Below are 14723 nucleotides of genomic sequence, written 5' to 3'. Positions count from 1 at the left end.
ACCAATTTTGTGGTACCACGTGAGAGCTACAATTTTACCTCATCGAAAAATAGAATAAAACAAACGGATTATAATAGCTAAAATAAGCCTGTTGACGTATGTCTTGGTCGGCCTCACCTTAACCTGGCAGTTTTTGCAGTCCGACCAAATTTATAAAAAAACCATCAAAAATTTTTTATTGAAAAATCGTATGAAACTTGTATGGTACGATAGCTGCCTTTGAGGACAGTAAAAAAAAAGTGGTTGGCCAAATCCTGTGTTGGCAGGTTCCTGTGTCCGACCAATTTTGTGGTACCACGTGAGAGCTACAATTTACCTGATCGAAAAATAGAATGAAACAAACGGATTATAATAGCTAAAATAAGCCTGTTGACGTATGTCTTGGTAGGCCTCACCTTAGCCAGGCAGTTTTTGCAGTCCGACCACATTTATAAAGAATAATAATTTCTATATGGAAAATATGGTTTCTTCGCAGCTTGAACTTAACTTAATAATGCTAACTGAAAAAAGTCATAAGTAAATGAGTCCATGGAGGTCTTAGAGGGCTTTAAAAAAAAAAGAAAACATTCAGTTCAAATTTTATTCATAAATCTATCTAATATCTAAATAACGTTTTATAACTACTGACGTGGTTTCAGAGTAACACTTACGTTGAAATGATGTCTCACAGATGTCAAAAATAAAAAGGTTTTCATCGATTTTTGACAAGTTTTGAATCGTATATCCTACTTTTCCACTACAGATATAATGAGGAGGCATAACTGACATTTTATCACGCCAGGTGGCGCCTCCATAGTGGAGTTGCTGTCACTGTCAAATCACATACATTGTTTCCAATAAATTGTAAACATTCTCCTTTTTTAACCGACTTCCAAATCCCAAAGGAGGAGGTTATCAATTCGGTTGTATGTTTTTTTTTCTCCACAATACTGCAATAGTGTGCGACAAATTGTGGAAATATACCTATAGGATCTCCCTTTTTTGCCAAGGACCCGATATGCATAAATCGGTGAGAAAAAGCTTTGAGTACCAAAAACTAAGGCAAATGACAAAGACCGTTTGTGTAGGCTGCATTTTAAGGAAGATAAATATTTTGGAAAGAGTAAATACACAGGTAAGCTAAGTTTTAACGAAGTAGTACATAATTTAGGGCATAATGGCTTGGCCACACATGCTGTATTCCATACGCATCATGACTTTGTGTACCTATCTGATGGGCGGGCGTATATGAAACGCCTTCTTGTACATGCAGGTGATCCAGGTATACACCAAAGCTTAGTTTTCAATCGAACACTTGTAATATAAGAGGAAAAACTGCACGTGAGCCTTCCAAAATTTTAATAAACGGTAAAATACACATATATTAAGTGATTATCTTTGCATCAAATCAGCCTTGTTTCCATCAACTGTAGCATTTCTTCTTCGAAGCTCGGTTTGTAGAAAAGAAATTCCCACCTTTTACCAGTGGTAACTACTGGGAATAAAAATTCCCAGTAGGTACCACCAAACCGAGTTGGTGGTAACTACTAGGAATTTTTTTTTCCCAATAGTTACCAGTGGTAAAAGGTGGGAAAATAATTCCCAGTAGTTACCACTGATAAGAACTTGGTGGTAACTAGTGGGAATAACCCTTTTATTGTTAATAATTACTGTTAATCATAATCATCTTCGGAGTCGAAGTCTGACGAACTTTCCCCAGACTCCGACTTATCTATTGTTATTTCTTCGACTCGCAAAGGCGTTATGTGTCCTTCAAACCATTTGATCTTATACATTTCATCTCTTAATGTCCAGCCACAATGTGTTGCATCAAATTTGATGCAAGTGGATTCTGCCGCACACTGCCACATTGAATTTATGAAAGCCGTCCGTAACAAGCCATACGTCAACAGGTTTATTTTAGCTATTACACTTTACATTTAATTAATAAGCGAGAGCTATTATAATCCGTTTTTTTTTTCATCCTATTTTCGATGAGGTAAATTGTAGCTGTCACGTGGTACCAGAAATTTGGTCGGACGGCAAAAACTGCCAGGCTACGGTGAGGCCGACCAAGCCATACGTCAACAGGTTTATTTTAGGTATTATAATCCGTTTGTTACATTCTATTTTTCGATGAGGTAAATTGTAACTCTCACGTGGTACCACAAAATTGGTCGGACACAGGAACCTGCCAACACAGGATTTGGCCGACCACTTTTTTTTTACTGTCCTCAAAGGCAGCTATCGTACCATACAAGTTTCATACGATTTTTCGATAAAAATATTTTTGATGAATTTTTTATAAATTTGGTCGGACTGCAAAAACTGCCAGGTTAAGGTGAGGCCGACCAAGACATACGTCAACAGGCTTATTTTAGCTATTATAATCCGTTTGTTTCATTATATTTTTCGATCAGGTAAATTGTAGCTCTCACGTGGTACCACAAAATTAGACGGACACAGGAACCTGCCAACACAGGATTTGGCCGACCACTTTTTTTTTACTGTCCTCAAAGGCAGCTATCGTACCATACAAGTTTCATACGATTTTTCTATAAAAAATTTTTTTTGATTTTTTTATAAATTTGGTCGGACTGCAAAAACTGCCAGGTTAAGGTGAGGCCGACCAAGACATACGTCAACAGGCTTATTTTAGCTATTATAATCCGTTTGTTTCATTCTATTTTTCGATGAGGTAAATTGTAGCTCTCACGTGGTACGTGGTACCACAAAATTGGTCGGACACAGGAACCTGCCAACACAGGATTTGGCCGACCACTTTTTTTTTACTGTCCTCAAAGGCAGCCATCGTACCATACCAGTTTCATACGATTTTTCGATCAAAAATTTTTTATGATTTTTTTATAAATTTGGTCGGACTACAAAAACTGCCAGGTTAAGGTGAGGCCGACCAAGACATACGTCAACAGGCTTATTTTAGCTATTATAATCCGTTTGTTTCATTCTATTTTTCGATGAGGTAAATTGTAGCTCTCACGTGACCCAATAAATCTGGTCGGACTGCAAAAACTGCCAGGCTAAGGTGAGGCCGACCAATTTTTTTTTACTGTCCTCAAGGTCAGGTATCCTACCATACAAGTTTCATTCTATTTTTCGATGAGGTTTTTTTTGATGAATTTTTGTCCAACGTTTTTGCCATTTGTACAAAATCTGCCAGGTTAAGCCTAGGCCGACCAAGTGCGTTGGAAGCTACTAAATGTCAGGTACCTCTACAGGGTAGGTATATTCTATTTTTTGATGAGGTTTGTTTCATGCAGCCGGCCACCGGACTAGTGCATCCATGTGCCGTGCCACTGACGCCGCGGGGGTAAAATTTAGTTTTGTGAATAAATAATGCCAACCTAACAGTGGGGTGTTTTTCAGTAGATTTTCATCAAAAAACGATCGACGTTAAATGCCGTCTTTGGCGTCTTTGTCACGATTTTGCATTGCCTTCTGTGGCATTCAAAAGGTTAACCTGAAAAAAAATTTTGGAGCTCTACAATAATTAAGATTTTATTTGTTCTATTCATCTCCGTTGGCTAAATATCTATCCATGACAGGAGGATTTCGCTGTTTATGAACTAGCCATGGCCACCAGCACTAGCCATGACATGTTGATGGCGATAACAAGATACTGCCCAATACATATAGGTAAATTTACATTTCGAGATACTCTATCGAGATCATTGTTTTTCAGATATCTCAAGAGGAAGAGAAGAAGTAAAAAGCGTTGCGTTTCGAGATGCTCTAGCGCTCAACGCACCAGAGTGGAAGTTGATATTAGTTGGATGTATCTGCGGTTTTGTTGTCGGATTCACCTTACCTCTAGCTGTTCTGGCTTTTGGTCAGTTGTTCGGGGTAAATATTCTACCTTTTATACTTACAATTAGAATTCTATTAAATAGTTGAACTAAGACTTTTACTATATCACTTTTATGGTTACAGTCATTATCAAATCCAGACCCAGCCATCATGTTAAAAGAAGTATCTCATATATCGTTGGCATGTGTTGGAATAGGTCTAGCTATTGGATCTTCGTACTTTATACAAGTAAGTAATACAGAATACTGCAACATATGCACATTGTGCACTCCTGCAGTATGCTCCTGCAACAAAACGTATCCTGGTCTTGCTGGTAGTAAAAGATGTGGACGGCACTTAACACTGTCTTGTAAGCGGAACTGGTCCAGACTCCAGATTAATGTATTTATAATACTACTTTACGGATAGGTAAAGATACTGATGAATTGATGATAATGATGATATTATGTTTGACCTCAAAAATAAACTCAAAAATTGTCAAAATTCCCCGATCCAAATTTACCCTGAAACCCTGGATGACACCTGGACTCCTCCGCTGTGTCCAACACCGTGACAGGTTACACCTAAAAGAAAGAAAGAAATTTGTTTGTGTAATGAGCACAGATACCTGATGATGTACCTGAGTCATGGGTGTTGTCTATGTATTTAAGTATAGTTTGTCAAAGGACTGTCTCATTTCAAACAAAGACAGAGAGAATCATACTAGCTTTGTCTTATTAAAGCTAGTACTAGTACTAGCACCCAAAAGATAAGTATGAGTATAGTTTTCCTGGTTCTTACTGACTGACTAATTGGTTTGACCATCTATAAATAGTTATCTAAGTACCCACAATACAAGGCTTTTTGAGCTTACTGTACAGTCCGACAAGAAATTGTAGAAATTAAAAAGTGGCAATACTGTAGTCTCGTCCCTTTCAAATCAATTTAAGAAAATGGGATGACACTACAATATTTCTAGTCGGTAGTGACCTTGCCTATGAAGGTGATGGTTCTGCATCCCGGGAAGGGCATTTATTTGTGTGAAGAACATTTGTTCCCGAGTCATTATCTATATTTGTAAAGCCTTTACCTATATACCTTTGCCTTTACACATTTAATTCACTTTCCTATTGAAGAACAAGTGCTTGCCAGTGTGCATATGGGTACCAAATTTAATCTACACCGTTCATCGGTTTATATTTGAAGACGTAACAGGAACACATAAGAAGTTATTTTAGCATCAATAACATATTTTATATACTTATTAGTAGGTATAGTAGGGATAAGTTATTGACTCACTCTTACCTTGTAGGGACGTTGTTTCATGTTGCATTTGTGGGTGCATAATCCATTTTTCCATGACACTGTAACTAAAGGTAGGTATTCAGCGCCTCGGTCACATTGGATCCTTTGGGTAAAATGCTGCGTACGGCCCACAATCCTTTGATCTGACCCCGTACCTAGCATAAATGCTAAGAGCAGTCCTTTCCTAAGCAGTTTCAATAGAGGCGATTTTTCAGACGGTGCCTGCGTCTACGCGAGACTTCCGCGTTGTTCGCCGCCCACAATAATGTTAAAGTGTGCTTTTTACTACAAAATTTAATTTACAAACACTATTATACGGCATTTTCTTGTGCTTCGTTAAGTTATCTGCAACGGGATAGCTCTCGCTACGTGTCGACACCTAGGAGGCGATAACGAATCCATTTCGCTTGTCAAAAGTGCCACTTGGCTAGACAATGTATGGCAGATATCGAATTCCGGTAACGAATGTTTTGCGTTTCGTTACAACATTGCAACTTGGCTAACATTTTTGTATTCGTTAATATTTTTCGACAGACTCATCTACGGTACCTGTCATTCCCATACATTTTTTATCGATTCGTTAACGATATCTTTTTTCGAAATGCGTTTCGGCTAGGCCCCCAGTACCCACATGATGCAGTGTTACAATTATCCTATAACAGATACAAGAATTTTTGCAATAATCTCCTGAAAAAGCTTAAAGAACAGCACGAGAAACATGAACTCTCGGCCAATAATCATAACACTAAGAAATTATGGAATGTAGTAAAAAAAATGTGTAACTTAAATAAAAAAAACACTGCCAACTGAACTCATTTCCTCACCAAATCCCGAGGAATCCCTTAATAACTGTAACCGTTATTTTTCATCTGTAGGACAAACATTAGCTAACAACATTATCTCACAATCCGGAATGTCAGAGGAAGACCTAGCAAGTAAACTGCAACTAAGTGATGGTACAGATAAATCCTTTTTTATGCAGCCAACTGATTTCACAGAAATAAACTCAATTATTATGCAGCTCAAAATGGATAGTGCACCAGGCTTGGATGGAATTAATAACAAACTCATAAAGCATATTCGAAATAATATTATTGTACCCTTAACCCACATTTGTAATCTCAGCCTTGGCTCTGGCTGTTTCCCAGACCAATGGAAAACTGCATCCGTTACTCCTATACATAAAGACGGACCAAAGGACATACCCGGTAATTACAGGCCAATATCTCTGCTTAGTGCTTTCTCCAAAATTTTAGAAAAGTTACTTAACAACCGTCTAGTCCGTTATCTTGAAAACTTTAGCCTCCTGGCGGATCGACAATTCGGGTTCAGGCGGAACAAATCTACTGAAGACGCCACCTCTGTTCTTACGAATCTTATATCATCCTACTTAGACAGTAACCGAAAATGCATTGGCGTCTTCCTAGATCTGGCTAAAGCCTTCGATACTGTTTCGAAACCAATTTTAATTCGCAAACTACAAAACCTCGGCATACATGGAGTCCCACTGTCGTGGTTTGAGAGTTACCTATCAGACAGAAGGCAACTTGTCAAAATAGGCTCCTTTAAAAGTTCTACGGAACAGATTAAATTCGGCGTTCCGCAAGGAAGTATACTTGTGCCCACTCTTTTCACAATATACATAAATGACATACTTAATCTCAAAATACCCAATTCAGAAATTCTTTGTAATGCAGACGACACAGTGATACTTTTTAAAGATAGTTCTTGGAAGGATGTTGTAGCTACTACAGAAAAGGGCATGAAAATTGCATCAGATTGGTTTCAGGCCAACCTTCTGACCTTGAACTGCAATAAAACTAAATTCCTTTGCTTTCACAAAACTGCCTCATCAAAACCATCTTTTAATTCCACAGTTTAAGGCCAAGCCACACCGGATGCGTGTGCGTAGACGTGCACGTGCACGTACGCGTCCCGATGCGTTGTATAATACGAAAACTCATACGAGAGGACACACCGCTTGCGTGACGTGTGCGTGACGTGCGCGTACGCGTGACTTGCACGCAACGCAGCTCCGACGAGACAAACCGGCTGCGTGCTGCGTGCACGCGTCCACGCAGCGGAGCGGCAACGTCGCTTCGTTGCGTGCAGTGATGACGTTGTGTTTAACTGCGTTCCCTATGAGAGGGCGAACCGAGCAGGTTCGGACACGCACAGCTCGGTGCTGCATAGGTGCTGTGCGTGTACACGCGCAGCTCGCTTGTATTTATTTACAACTCAGCCGGTGCGCGTGCTGGTTTTTAATATGGATTCAGTGATAAAAGAAAAACTAATTAAAATCGTTCGTCAATACGAATGTATATTTACAACATAGCACAAAGATTACAAAAAATACGTCTTATAAAAAAATAATTTGGCCTGTGGGAACAAATCGATGTTAGGTATTAACGATACTATTGGAAAACAAGGTTGTTGTATTGTGAACTACTGTGCGTTGGTGAATAATATTATGTACTCTCAATTATCTCGATTCAAATATGAGACATTTTTTTCCTCTAATTGCAATGGCGGCATTAGTTGAGCTGCTTCCATTTGCAACGGGAGTTATAATAACATGATGTAGGTACTGTCGCAGGCGTATTTTATTTTCCTGCACGCATGACTGAGCTGCAGCGTGCGCCTGCGTGGCGTGTGCAGCACACTGCGTGGCGTGCGTTGCGTGACGTGCGCGTCACCCGGTGTGACAGGGGTGCTGCGCACGTCACGCAGCGCACGCCACGCAGCGTGCTGCACACGCAGCCGGTGTGGCTCGGCCTTTAATCCTATGATAAAAATTCACTCATGTACTGGCTTCCCCTCTAATCCCTGCAACTGTAATGCTATTCAGAACACCAACGTTATAAAAAATCTTGGGCTTTTAGTTGATGAAAATTTGAACTTTAAACAACATATTCACAATCTCTCTAAAAGAATCAGAAAGTCGACTTATATTTTCAAAAAACTCCGTAATTCTGCAGACGTTCCTTTACTAAAAACGATTTATATCGCACTTTGTCAATCAGTGATCAATTATTGTATTACGGTTTGGGGCAGTGCATCTAAAACTAGTATGCTGGAAATCTAAAGGGCTCAACGCTCTGTTTTAAAAGTGATGCTCAAAAGACCCTTTCGATTTCCAACTTCAGATCTGTATGCCCAATCTCAAGTTTTATCCGTCCGACAGCTATTCCTACACAAAATACCTATGTCTACAAACACATAAAATGTCTAAATCAATTCCTTCCTATAATTCCTTGATTAAAAAACGCATCTTCAATTTACCTATTCCCGAAGTGCGCACCGCTTTTGGAAAACGGTTCGGAGATCGTATTAGAGTAACAACCTATAACACCATACTTAAACACTGTAACCTTAAATCTAGTTCCCCTATAGAAGCTAAGAAACTCCTATTCAAATTCTTGACCTCTCTAAATTTTGCCGAGACTGAAGATATTTTAGATAATGTTTAGTTATAATATTCTGCAATATATTTGTGCAACTAGTTTTAAACTTTTAAGTAAGTTTTTTGTATTAGCTATTAAGTAATCTAGTTCTGTTAAAAATTGTTCCTGATTCTCCGCGGTACAGGCAAAGCCTATAACCTATATTCTTGAAAATAAATACTTTTTACTTTACCAGGCGGTGTGTTTCGGGCTGGCGGGCGCGCACCTCACGGAGCGCCTGCGGATGAGCATGTTGGCTCATATGCTGCGCCAGGATATCGCGTTCTTCGACGAGCGAGCTAATTCTACGGGCGCACTGTGCGCCAGGTTGTCCGCTGAGGCGGCACATGTGCAAGGCGTACGTACCCTTGTTTAAACTTTAAACTGTACCTGAATGTCTTGAATAGCCGGCGGGCGGGCGCAAATTTGTCTGTCCCGCGCACATCAATGTTAGGTCAACACCAACGAAAACACTACCATTAAGCAGATCTGGCGGATACCCCTCATAGGGAGCGTCTAATAAAGACTACAGGATCGTGTGTATTGGAAGGTCTGCCTACCTTGTGGCCTAAATAAAAAAAAATAAACTTGACATTGATATATACTACTTCGCGCCAATAAAGCTCCCGAGCTGCATTTTACAGTTCACGCACACTCTACATATTGGGTGCCTCAAATCTAATAAATATTTACACCTTTTCAGGCAACTGGTCACCGAATCAGCATATTAGTTCAATGCATAGGCACCGTGTTCTTATCCCTGGGCATGGCCTTGACATCCGAATGGCGCGTGGCTTTGGTGGCACTGGCATTTGTGCCTCTCGTGCTGCCCGTGTTTTACTACCAAAATGTCATCGCTACCATTGTGGCTTCAATGAATGCTAAGGCTGTTGAAAGAAGCACTCAGGTACTTATTTTAAGTTATTTTCAACCATGCGCATGAGAATTTCCTAATACGCCCCGCCTGATGTATTTTTTTTAAACTAAGGCAGAAAGAGAAATACTGTGTATACTGTTTAGGTGACCTAATTTTAACCAGAACCTCCGGTCTTGGTGGACCGGTGGGTCCCAATTGGTATGGCACATACGTTGAGTCTAACTCAAATCAAGACCATTTTGTAAAACTCAACCTCCTTTGGTACCCGTATAACTTCTTCGCAGATAGCAGTAGACGCGTTGTCCAATATTCGCACGGTAGCAGCCCTGGGACGAGAAGCCGCGTTTGTGCGGGAGTACGTAGCTCAGCTGGCCCTCACGCTGCCGTTTGCCAAGCGCGGAGCCCACCTCTTTGGCCTGGTCACTGGCCTGTCCCGGGCCATGTTTAATTGGATGAACTCTGCAGCCCTTGTTTACGGCGGACACCTAGTTGTATACGAGCGATTAGCATACGAGAAAATTTTGATGTGAGTATAAAGGATTTTATGGCGCTGGGTTGTTCAATAAGTATACCTTATTTGACGGTGGCGGACTTACGAGTATGTATAGACATATGTATGTACTTTTGCAGCTGGGTGTACCTACACATTACCAACGCTTTACGCTTTTTAGGTTTATGTGCCTAAATTTAGTTTCAGACAAACGCAAGTTCCTTGACATCATTACCCAAATTTTCAGCACAACGCAATGCATTCAAATGTGTGCAGGGATAGCGAATGAAGTGTTATCGTACATGCCCGACTTCCAGAAGGGAATGTCGGCAGCTGCTCGAGTGTTGGATCTGCTGCACACGCGGCCGGCTATCGTGGACCCTAAGGATCCTGTCACTGGTTTTGTATGTTTAATAAATTAACCGTGATATTTTCTAAAGCACATATGATTGGGTCAGCAAGTGTTATTTTAAACGTCAAAGTTCTATAAAATGATGAGTTGATGACTATATAATAGATACTTTACTTTTCTGGCAGGTACCTTCAGGTGAAATAAATTTCAAGGAAGTTGAGTTTTACTATCCAAACAGACGTAGCATTATGGTACTGAAGCAGCTCAACCTTGAGGTAAAGATTTCTTCTTTGTATGTTATTTTCTATACCTAACTACTTACTTTTATTGCCTGTCGTACAATCGACCTTAATATAAAGACATGTCACACCTGAGTACCTACCTATTATCTGCGCATTATTTTGTTTTGTCAGGTACCAAGTGGGAAAACGGTAGCTTTAGTCGGTCGAAGCGGTTGTGGCAAGAGCACGATCATACAGCTGTTGTTAAGATACTACGACCCTTGTGCGGGAAACGTGGTGAGTCTTTCCTTCCATAAACCAGCCGACTTGTCACATCACAACTCGTAGAGCCATCATTCGGTTTTTTAGCTTTAGCCTTTATATTTGCGTAATGATAGGGAGAGGGAGAGAGAGATTCTGTATAAAACTTGTCTAGATAAGTTACAGAGCTGCGTTTGAGATGCAGTTTATGGTGTAGGTACTGACTCATTGCTTAATTTTTTCTCTAAATATGTATATATCGTCAGGTGACTACCAAAACTCACTCAGACGATAACACGCATCACCTTGATTGATAAAGATAACCACATCTAGGTTTCTAGCAAACTTACGGTTTGTGAATTGTGTTTAAAGACAATGATCTGTCTTGGTCCCTTCATTATATCTGTGATTGAGGTATAGGTACCTTAATTAAAACCAAAATATTACTTTGCTAATCCGCCAAAAGATAACGTGCTAGTCAATCAGTGCTAACCCGTTATACTTACTTGCGTATTTTTACATGCAATTAATATTCCCACCCTCCCACCGCAAAAATAAATACGCAAATAAATATAACAAACCACCACCAAAAGAATAAACCTCGACACGTGTTTCGCCTCTCTACGAGGCATCCTCAGGAGTTGTTGACGGTCTGACGCCCGGCAACGGATTCCGTTGGTGGTGTGGTGCCTGGTGGTGGTGGTGGTGTGTTATATTTATTTGCGTATTTATTTTTGCGGTGGGAGGGTGGGAATATTAATTGCATGTAAAAATACGCAAGTAAGTATAACGGGTTAGCACTGATTGACTAGCACGTTATCTTTTCGCGGATTAGCAAAGTAATATTTTGGTTTTAATTAGTATGGATTTCCGCAAAGTAACGCCTGATTCTATTCAGTATAGGTACCTTAATTTAAGATTCCCACCGACCGGTTGGAGTCGGGCCGCGCCGGAGCGCATTTTCAATGTGCCTGTGCCTACTTACCAATACATAATGTATGGCAGATGCGATGGAGTCCGTCCGTAGCCGTCCGCGAGCATCAGCCAACCGGCTTGCGGACGTACAAATGTGAACGCGCCCGTCCGGTAGGAATCGTATATGCTTCAAAAAAATTTTTCATATTCAGTCATTGGATGGGGTTCCGCTGCCCCGACTGCTGATGAAGGACTTACGCGCGAGCTTCGGGCTAGTGGCCCAGGAGCCAGTGCTATTCGACCTGACAATCGCAGAGAACATCGCTTTCGGACAGAACGACAGAGTGGTGTCACGCGACGAAATAATTGAAGTTGCGAAACAGGCCAATGTGCACAGTTTTGTGGTGACTTTGCCACAGGTAAGTTGAAGTCAATAACGTTACATTAATATAAGAGCATCGATTATGAATTAGGAAATATGTGTCGGCTGATATTATTCCATCCATGTGTAAGAATGTAGGCGTAGACAGCATACATCTCTATATTACATCAAATACTTATCTATACTTAATCTTTTTCATAAGAATTCCACAAAACTTCCTAAGCATGAGGGTCTAATTCAGGCACTTTATCCGGTAAAATTACTAATCGTGCTTGTTAAGGTGACGTCGTTTGTATGCCGCATAACTAGCACTTTATGCGTAAAGAGTGGAGCTTTTTCTAATTTAAATAAACGAAGTACATATATATATGTCGTAGTCAGATCGTATAATCCGCCGTATTACATTACGGCTAGCCGTTATCAAAAACAGGGGCGTTTTGAAATGCGGCGGTTCGACGATTAGCCGGATTGTCATTGTGATACGTTCTTCAATAAGGCGGCCAACGTTTAGCCGCATCGTACTACTATTTTAGATTGTAGAGTGACCAGTTCTTTCGGTCGCCCACGTAACCGGAGTTTGACAATGTTTGCAATTTAATTTATTTTTACCATGGTCCCACCGCACTACATGTGTTTCTTTTCCAAAACATTTCCTTCACAACTTAAATAGACGGAGCCCCGCAAGCGGGGCTCCTATTTCTGGGCGGTTTGCCCTTCGGGCATCTGAAGCTACCTAACGAACCTAACCTACTTACCTACCTACGCTTTTTTCCCCAAAGTGTAATGTTTTCACGGACGTCTCACTAAATCAATAGGTAGGTAGGTTAGGTTCGTTAGGTAGCTTCAGATGCCCGAAGGGCAAACCGCTCAGAAATAGGAGCCCCGCGAAGCGGGGCTCCGTCTAGTTAAGTTGCGAAAGAAATGTTTTTTGAAAAGAAACAGTCCGACGAACTCCATTTTTGATGGACACCCCAGCGTTTGTCAGGCAGCGCCACGGGTGTTAAAAATGGGAACTAAAAACTGTCAAAGCGGCGGCTAATGACTCGCTGTATTACATTACGGCTAGCCGTGTTGAAGAACGTATGGCGCCGAATACATTCCGGCGGATTTTCATTCAGCCGCATTCAATCCGGCTAATCGTTAAACCGCCGCATTTCAAAACGCCCCTGTTTTTGAAAACGGCTAGCCGTAATGTAATACGGCGGATTATACGATCCGACTGCGACATATATATATATATTGCTACCTACATCAAAAAATTTCATTCTAAAAATGCCCCAAAAATGAAAAATTAAAAATGATGCATGCTCCTGCGCTACCCCTGAAAAGTGTGTACCTACAACATAGGTATCTCGATACCTAGATACCTATGTTGAAAAATAAAATGCACAGGGCTACGACACAAACATCGGCAAGAAAGGCACCCAGCTGTCCGGCGGACAGAAGCAGCGGGTAGCGATCGCGCGCGCGCTGATCCGCAAACCCAGGGTTCTGCTGCTGGACGAGGCCACCAGTGCCCTCGACACTGAAAGCGAGAAGGTATGAATCATGCCAATTACAATAAGCACTATTCTACTAATAGGTCTTATCTTATCTTATTGTTTTCGGGGGCCCTTGCGGATACACTTCGACCCATAGGGATCTTTTGTGCAGTTACCCCCTAGAAGAGATCCGTCAACTACTCAAGAGCTTTTCCCACCATATCCATGTGTCGGATGATGGAGCTCATGGGTAGCGTTTTAAAGTCCTTTGGTTCCAGGTATCCTGCTCCAAAGTCCTTCATTCTTTGTCTGGCGAGGGCGTGACATTCACACATTAAGTGTCTTACTGTCTCTTCCTCTTCGCCACACATACGACAATCGGTGTTGTCAGAGTGTCCCATCTTGGCCAGAAATCCTTTGACCCCGTAATGGCCAGTAAACACCCCCGTTATGATTTGGAGTTGTCTTTTGCTAAGTTTCCAAAGCTTTTTGCTCCAGCCGGAGTCTATTCCTTGCATAAAGAGCTTTGCATGCTTTAGACCCGTCAGACTATCCCATTCTTCCTGGTGTTTGGTCTTGGTATGGTCTTTAATAGCCGTTGTGATGGTTCCCTGTGAGAGCCCCACGAATGGTTCCGGACCTATAAGGTTACTTACAGATCCGGCTCTGGCGAGTTCATCTGCATTTTCATTGCCTATGAATCCCTCGTGCCCTGGGATCCATACCAGTTGCACCCTGTTTTGCCTTCCAAGCTGGTTCAGAGCTTGGACGCCATTATATACCAGTCTAGAGTCCACTCTGGGAGCTTCGAGCGCTTTGAGAGCGGCCTGACTGTCGCTGAGTATATAGATATTCTTCCCTTGGGTTCGCCTAACTATATTCTCATGCACACAGGCAATTATAGCGAATTACTCCAGTAAAGATACGGTTACGTTAAACATTAATTAGTAATAGGCAATTCTTTTTTTATTCCTGTTCTTTAGATCATTTTAAGATACTTTATTTTCGAATCCAACCAACTTTCTGTCCGGAAGTAGGTAAAAAAAAATAGTTAAAAAAAAGAGCCGTTCTTGTTTGTTAAAAATAGTAATAGTATTTTTAGTTCGTAAACGTGACGAAAATAATATTTATAATGAGTCGACAATGGAATCAGTCAAAATATTAACACGGAAAATAACTCATTCAATAAATGGCGGGGCCTCACGGATAT

General features: G+C 41.0%; 1 protein-coding gene across 1 annotated transcript in view; it reads left to right on the top strand.

Moving 5' to 3' along the window:
* LOC134796182 (ATP-dependent translocase ABCB1-like) overlaps positions 1-14723 on the top strand; it is a 51715-nt gene that overhangs the window by 25939 nt on the left and 11053 nt on the right. The window contains exons 13-22 of the mRNA XM_063768168.1: positions 3683-3843; positions 3931-4035; positions 8731-8892; positions 9238-9441; positions 9696-9937; positions 10149-10305; positions 10439-10528; positions 10667-10771; positions 11863-12069; positions 13425-13571. Coding sequence (XP_063624238.1) covers positions 3683-3843; positions 3931-4035; positions 8731-8892; positions 9238-9441; positions 9696-9937; positions 10149-10305; positions 10439-10528; positions 10667-10771; positions 11863-12069; positions 13425-13571 — 1580 coding nt within the window. The remainder of the gene's footprint in view (positions 1-3682; positions 3844-3930; positions 4036-8730; positions 8893-9237; positions 9442-9695; positions 9938-10148; positions 10306-10438; positions 10529-10666; positions 10772-11862; positions 12070-13424; positions 13572-14723) is intronic.

This window comes from Cydia splendana, chromosome 13 (genome assembly GCF_910591565.1).
Source record: "Cydia splendana chromosome 13, ilCydSple1.2, whole genome shotgun sequence".
NCBI lineage: Eukaryota > Metazoa > Arthropoda > Insecta > Lepidoptera > Tortricidae > Cydia > Cydia splendana.
The sequence above is the reverse complement of the archived record's forward strand: the minus strand, read 5'-3'. Positions and strand labels throughout refer to the sequence as shown.